General features: G+C 49.2%; 1 protein-coding gene across 1 annotated transcript; it reads right to left on the reverse strand.

Moving 5' to 3' along the window:
* Nucleotides 1-5,664: 5,664 nt before the first annotated feature.
* On the reverse strand, nt 5,665-7,052 carry LOC100192158 (WRKY transcription factor WRKY28). The gene is made up of 2 exons (XM_044569122.1): nt 6,397-7,052; nt 5,665-6,280 (listed from the first exon to the last, which is right to left on the reverse strand). The coding sequence occupies exons 1-2, from the start codon at nt 6,943-6,945 to the stop codon at nt 5,846-5,848; spliced, it is 984 nt and encodes a 327-aa protein (XP_044425057.1). The 5' UTR covers nt 6,946-7,052; the 3' UTR covers nt 5,665-5,845.
* Between the last annotated feature and the right edge of the window lie 645 nt (nt 7,053-7,697).

The raw sequence follows: 7,697 nt of genomic DNA on the forward strand, positions 1-7,697 counted from the left end.
TACAACCCATGGAGGATGACATCAAGTGGTGATCGTCATCAAGTTTGCAGTGTGCAAGTTCAAGTGGCGCAACACGAAGAGTGGCTCACCCATAATGGAGTATGGGGAGCAATCAAGCTTGAAGCTTGCCGTCCATTGTGGTGTCAATGGAATTGTGAAGATGTGCCAAAGAGTGGATCACCCATAGTGGAGTATGGGGGAGCAATCAACTAGTCTTCATCGAGCCAACACAATTAAGAAAGGTGGTCCAACTTGAGGAAGTCAAGATCGTCATCATCTAGCTCAAGTGGACTATGTGCAAGACGAAGGTTTGCCCTTGGTAGGTTTTCTATTTTACCGGTCTCATAGTGGTAGTTGGGAGACCGGGTTGTAGGATCGATTGCCGTACTATCAAGGGGGGCTCTCTAGTGAGTAGCTTGATCGTATCGTTCGTCGAGAGCTCAAACCATTGCATCCTTGCATCATCTTTCTTGCTTCTTGTTTGGTTCCATTTGTGAGTCTTAGAGCTTATGGTCATCTTGATGACAAGCTTGAGTTCATCGAAAACGAAGTTCGCATGCATTTTCTATGATGTTTTCGGTGTTGGAGGTTTTACCGGTCTTGTCCGAGGAAGGGTTCTCATCATTTTATTATGGTCCTTTTGTCATTTGCTTATTATTGATATTTCTCTTAAGATTGTGTTAGTCCTTGTCGTTAGCTTTCCAACAAACTTGGTTTCGTTGAATTCGGAGCTCGTATGCGAAAGTTGTGGCTGTTTTGATATTGCCTGTTTTACATAGAGAGGTTGTACCGCCCCATGGAGAGGTTGTACCGCTTGACCGGTACAACCGGTGTTTGGAGCGGTTGTACCACTCCAGAATTGGTCTGGAGGTTGTACCGGTCATGTACCGCTCTACCACCGGACTGGCCTCTGTTGTGGTGTGGTTGTTGGGCGGTTGTGGGCCGGTTGTACCGCTTATTGCCTATTACCGGTTGTACCGGTGCTCATAGAGGTTGTACCGCTCCTATGTTATTCTGTACATAACGGGCAGATTCGTGGGGACCTATTTAAGAGGGTCTTCTTCCCCAATGGTTCCCTATCTCTTGAGCTTGTTTTTGCCTCCATTGTTGACCTTCTTTGAGCTTGCTAACTCTCCATCCCTTCATGGATTCTTACTAGTTTTTGAGGGAAAAGAGAGAGAGATCTAGATCCATATTTCCACCAATCACTTTCTCCTCTATGTGAGGGGAACCCCTTGGATCTAGATCTTGGAGTTCTTGGTGTTCTCCTTCTTGTTCTTCCTCTCATTTTTCTCCCTAGCATTAGTTGCTCCGGTGAGATTTAAGAGAGAAGGACTTGGACACTCCTGTGCCCTTGCCATTGCATTTGGTGCATCGGTTTGAGTTCTCCATGGTGATACGTGGAAGTGAAGTTTGAGAAGCTTATTACTCTTGGGTGTTTGGGCACCCTAGAGCTTGTTCCTCTTGGGTGCCTTGGTGCCCTACACGGTTGGTGGTGTTCGGAGCTCAATCATTATGGTGTAAAGCTCCGGGCAAGCGCCGGGGTCTCCAATTAGGTTGTGGAGATCGCCCCGAGCAATTTGACGGGTACCGGTGACCGCCCCCAAGGGTTGCCAAAGTGTACGGGTTCGGTGACCGCCCCCAAGGGTTGCCATTTGTACGGGTTCGGTGACCGCCCTCAAGGGTCCCTTAGTGGAATCACGGCATCTTGCATTGTGCGAGGGCGTGAGGAGATTACGGTGGCCCTAGTGGCTTTTGGGGGAGCATTGTGCCTCCACACCGCTCCAAACGGAGATTAGCATCCGCAAGGGTGTGAACTTCGGGATACATCGTCGTCTCCACGTGCCTTGGTTATCTCTTACCCGAGCTCTTTACTTATGCACTTTACTTTGTGATAGCCATATTGTTTCTTGTCATATATCTTACTATCACCTAGTAGTTTATCTTGCTTAGCATAAGTTGTTGGTGCACATAGGTGAGCCTAGTTGTTTTAGGTTTTGTGCTTGGCAAATTAACCGCTAGATTTATTTCGCATTTGTTCAAGCCTAAACCATAATTATTTTAAAACGCCTATTCACCCCCCCTCTAGTCGACATCCACAATCTTTCACTGGTCTCGGGGCCAAGAAACCTTTTTGATCGGGTCGGGTTGACGGGTATACAAGAAATGAAGGAAGTGACCCGGATGCCTGCAAAGCCCCCTAGATATGCATCCACTTCGCGAAAAACCAACATTTGAAACGCTCCACGAGACTGATGGGGTATCGTGTTAGTAGATGACATAATGAGTCCGGACCACACGGTCCCGATGTTTGCATGCGGTTTGAGAGTCCGCTTTTGAAGATGCGGATATCATGGCTACCATTGGTAAATGTATGGACCTATTTGATCCCCTTAATCTATCATGTCCCTGGTAATCAATTAAACGGTTTACATAGCCTATCCAGACCATACATAGTTGTAATCTCACGCATCAGCTCACGGAATAAACTATATACAGTCTCGATCGGGTGGTCGCTGTCCAACGGACCTTCCAAGCTCGCTCGCCGTTTGGCGACGAGACCGTTCTTGCTGTCCAGTCCATTAGTCCAGCTCGGCGGTTAGCCGGACAGCAGCTGGTGCTTGTGATGTGACGCGCTCATTAATCTGCTCCAGCACAGCAGGAAAGGGAAGACTAGCAAGTGGTTTCAGCTTCATCGATCAGTCCACCCTCGTTGCCAGCCAGTTGCCTGGTGCCTTTCGCTGCTCGGTCGCGACCACGACTTCAGAAGCTTCCAGCTAGAGAGAGACACTTGTGCGTTCTACCCATATCCTGCCGAGAAATTCGATGCGTATATTTATTTGAAACATAGGCAAAAGATTTCTCTCATCCATTAGTTAAGCGGAAAATAATTATTTAATAAATTATTAGAAAATCAGACGAAAGCTATTACAATTCACTGGGCGGTACACATAGGACACTTCACACACTCCTTTCCAGAGAACGAAACTACTACGCGGACGATAGTAGCCTAGACGAACGCTGGACGATATTTGATTGAACGGTGTTGGTCAGTTTTGCTCCACACATCAATGGCTTGATCTGCTGAATCGTCTGAAAATCGTCCAGGGTTGTCGTCTATGTAGCAACGCTCTCCAGAGAAAGCCTTGCCTAAGTAGCAGGCATGTGTCATCATCAGCACGTCTCCCCAAGCAGGCGTTATCAAAATTCCTAATCCCCGAGCAAACAATTTTGACTTCACGATCGTGGACCCAACCCTACCATAGAGGCCATGCAGGGTCACATGAAGATCCGTGCTAGGACCGAGTCAACCACGACGAGGACATCGCAGCTCCAACTCCGACGAAGAGCTACGACGGAAAACTATGCGAGGTTGGCATTGCAGACGACCACTGAACGGATAACCTATCGCCCAACCGGGACCCACCAGTGTAGTTTCGACCTCGTAATAACAAACAAGCCGAGTCAATCCCGCAAACATGTCACAGAAGAGCCGACTACTGCAACCATTGACATGTCTTCAATATCACTCACCAGTATTGTCGCCATTGAAGCCTTGACGCCAATACCACTGCCCTCCATTGGTGTTGCTTTCCGATGTTCGACTCCAAAGACAAAGCCCTCGAGGAGGATGCAACACGAATGCGCCATCATGTTCTGATCACACAAGATCTAGGGTTTTTTCGAGAGCAATAGCAGCGACCGAATCCTTGCGGGAGAGGTGCGAAAACAATGCAACAATGCCTCTAAGAAGGTCAACACCGGCCACAGCCGTCACCATCAAAGGTCACAGGCCCAAGGATGAGACAAGGTCTTCGTCCAAGCTCCTAACACACCATCAGCCACACATCAATGCGCATCGGCGCCGGCATGCCCACCACCAACAACAAACCAGCTCGTTGACGAATAAGCACAGAGTCCTAGGCGTCCAAGGAAGCATCCCGACGCCAGATCCCTAGTTGAAAACAAAGGTCGAACCCATTTCGTACAGAAGAAGATGTGTTGGATTGAATGACACCGGAGGTGCTTCTGCGGTTCGCACTTTTACAAGAGGAATGATAAGGACGCACCACTAGTGTACCAATATCGTGCCTACGGTAAACGGTGGATGACCACTATTTTGAATCTTATTTGAAATGTATGTGGATAGCTTCGTATGAACGCCTTCCGCATCCGTGTCTGCGGACTGATCCTTGAATGCGGCGCCCGATTTACGGGTAGGGACGCCTAAACTAATCTAGGCAGTAGGGCGGATACTTAATGAATGCCGTACATACACATGTGGAATATTTAGACAAAAATATTCCAGTGAAAAAGGCATCTTGATGCAGAAGAGATCGAAGGAGCTGTGCCTGGCGGCCAGGGTGGCAGCGTGGACGCGACGACGACGGTGGACCGGACCGTCGCCACCCCATCGCACGTGTTTGACCAGCACGAATTAAACAAGCCAAACCAGATCCCATCGTGGGGCCCCCACGTGATTATTGAGCGAGCCCCATGCTGCTTCTGTTTCCGCCCGGCTTCCGTCGTCCTTCGCCGGTACGGCCAGCGCCACTCGTTTTCTCTGCTGTCTCGCCGCAGATCTCCGACTGTCGCGCACGTGAACCACGCGCTAGTTATACACGCTGCGCTGGATCGATCTTGATCTTATTCTGAACATGATGCGCGTTTTCAAGATCCTGCTGGTTATCCCCTAAAAAAAAGATCATGCTTGTTTAATGTAGTCCTTTAATTTTAAATATAAAATGCAATGAAAAGCAAATACGGTTTTTCCTTTAAATAGCACACTCATATCTATTGACCCGAAGGGGCCGAAATGATCGGAGAACTTCGAAAACAGCCATACAAACAACCCTAAAAAAACATAAATCACATCAAAATCTTTTTTCTTCACGCGCGCGTGCGGGGGAGGGGGTGGGGGCCGGGTGTACTATTTATCCTCACATACTCCCTCTGTCCGTGAAGAGTGTACGTTTGCGTTTAAAATTTGTTTATAAAAGAGTATACTTTTATCTTCTCAATGCACTTTAAAGTAAAAAAATATTTTGCTCTCATCACATGATAATCCAGACTAATAATATTCTACACATGATCTTCTTAATTTTTACATGCACATAGCTTGTTGGATGTAGGTAATTAAAGAGAAGAGAGATCGTGGCTTGCATCATCACAATACATTTTTTTACTCCATTTCATAATTTGTTCTAAAATTCTATATATACACTTTTCATCGAACGGAGGAAGTAGTCTACATCAATCTTTAAGCTAAAACCCCACATAGCCTATGAGGCCTCGTACAATGCAGGGTTCTTAGGAAAGTGCTTTATACTTTCTCTGTTCACTTTTGTAAAATGTTTTAGACATTTAATCCAAAATAGTTTAATTTTAATTGTCTTAAACGTCTTACAAAAGTGAACGAAGGGAGTAAAATAAATCAACTTTTTTTTCTTAAATCATTGGTCTTATCTCTACTGGACCGATGCCTAATTATGCGTCTACCTTTTAGAAATATAAGCACCAGTGTTTAGAAAAACAAGCATATTATGTAAGCACCTTCTCTAAACACGTTGCTGTACTTTTTTATCTATGAACTAATAAAAGTTGTACTAAATCATGGACACTTGTTTTGGGACAAAGGAATATATCTTTGCTGCATCCACTCCAGAGTGTTGTACAAATTCAGTATGTTTTGCCGTAGAGCTAATGAAGTACGTATATACAATTAATCTCTGCATATGCGAGCAATTCAAAATTAATGACCATCACCGCGTACATGATCTAAAATCTTCAGCTACAAAATGCTAATTAAAGGGAGACCAAAACGAAAACGACGCCGCTCGCTTGATCAACTATCGGACGGCGAGAGCTCGAGGATACGGCCGGAGAGTGCGGAGACGAGCGCCGCCTTGAACCCGGGGTCCCTCGTCAGCGTCGCTGCCATCTGCTCCGCCAGGTTCTTCCTGTCCGCGGCCGATCCCGCCTCCGTCCTCGATTGCTGCCTCGGCTGTTGCTGGGCGAGCGGCGGCGCTGGCGATGCACGGACGGCGGCTGCGTCGGCGGACTTCCGGCCGCCAGAGCCTTGCATCTTCGGCGGCTGTGCGTGGTTGTGCTCGCCCTCGTACGTGGCCACCAGGACGGTCTTGTCCTCGGCGCTGCGCTGCACCTTCTTCTTCACCTGGCACGACGGCGCGAACGAGCACCGGAAGTAGGCCCTCGGGCATGGGTTGTCCTTGGTCACCTTCTGGCCGTACTTTCGCCATTGGTACCCATCCTTCACCACCTGCTCGTCAAAATCAATCGCATATTGATTAGTTAATGGACGGCAAGAAACTTTCGTCGCAATCGATGATCACGAGGAAGAAGATGGACGGACGTTGCTGGGTGTTCGTTACTTACGAGGCTGAGGTCGGCGGGGTCGGCGTGGACGTAGAGCTTGGAGACCCGGCTGGCCTTGCACTCGTCGGCGCGGACGCGCTTGCTGTTGCCCGGCTCGTGGACGGACGTGCACTCCGCCTGGTCGGGGCCGACGTTGACGCTGACGGCGAAGCCGCCGCTGGCAGGGTACGCTTCCTGGACTGCGGTGTCGGGACTGTCGCTGCGAGCGCGCTTCCTGGACGGCGAGGCCGCGGAGCCGCCCTCAGACGTCGTGGGTGACTGGCGGTTGTTGGCCGCGGCCGCCGCCGCCATCATGCCGCTGACCCTGCCCTGAAGGTCGGAGTACTTGGCCACCAGCGCGCGGAGCATGTCGCTGAGCCTCCTGTTCTCCTCGCCCACGCGCCGGAGCTCGGCCTCCAGCGCCTCGACCTCGTGATTCTTCTTGGAGGACATGAAGTCCTCCTCCACGAGGATCTTGGTCACCGGAGGGGCACCCCGCCGCGCCGTCGGCCGGCCGACGTTGAGGCCGAGGCTGAGGGAAGTCTGCCCCATCATCCACTGCTCGTCCATGTCTTTCTTAAATTCGCAGTAGCTCAAGAATGAAAGAAGTCGAAGAAGAAGAAGACCGGGAAGCTAGATGGGCAGCTTGGTAGAGAAGTGGTCGTGGGTGGGAGGAGGCGCGCGGGCATGAATATATAGAGGAGGAGGGGGGACATGCGAGGGTGGGAGTTTGGTAGGAAAGAGGTGGGGAGTTGGAGACTGCGGAAGGAGGAGGAAGCATCTTGGGGTGGGCCGGGCTCGTCGTCGTCGTCGCGCTTCTTTTGGTCGCCGTGACCGCGATAGAATATTTTTGGTGAAGCCGGGAAGAAGTAGTACTACTAGGATTAATTTTTGTGGATGACACTGACAATCAGCATGAGGGAATCGATGGACCGATGCGCATTGGGTGGGAATTTTTTGATTATTAGTCGAGTGGGGTGGGGACAGAAGAGAAGCACTTGTTTCCTTGGGGTCTCCGTTTGGTCAAGGAGAGCCATCGCGTGCCAACAACTGGGGATGCTTTCATGCTTACATTTTGGCACCCAACGAAGAAAATTGCATGCGGCCTGCCTTGATGTTCTTCAATAATTATTATTACTTTCGAGAAAACTTCTAATATATTCATTTTCAATTATATCGATGCAACGAACACTAGAAATAATTAAAATTACATTCATATCCGTAGATCATCCAATGACGACTACAATCGCTTAAGCGAGCCGAAGGCGCGCCGCCGCCGTCGAACGTGTCGTAGACAGTCGGGCTATAAGTCGTTGTGCTAA

This window comes from Triticum aestivum, chromosome 7A (genome assembly GCF_018294505.1).
Source record: "Triticum aestivum cultivar Chinese Spring chromosome 7A, IWGSC CS RefSeq v2.1, whole genome shotgun sequence".
NCBI lineage: Eukaryota > Viridiplantae > Streptophyta > Magnoliopsida > Poales > Poaceae > Triticum > Triticum aestivum.

Excerpts from the sequence above, each read along its gene's own strand:
- LOC100192158 (XM_044569122.1), bottom strand. The coding sequence starts at position 6,945 with ATGGACGAGCAGTGGATGATGGGGCAGACTTCCCTCAGCCTCGGCCTC. Across the intron at positions 6,281-6,396 it reads ACCCCGCCGACCTCAGCCTC|GTGGTGAAGGATGGGTACCA; the intron begins GTAAGTAACGAA and ends TTTGACGAGCAG.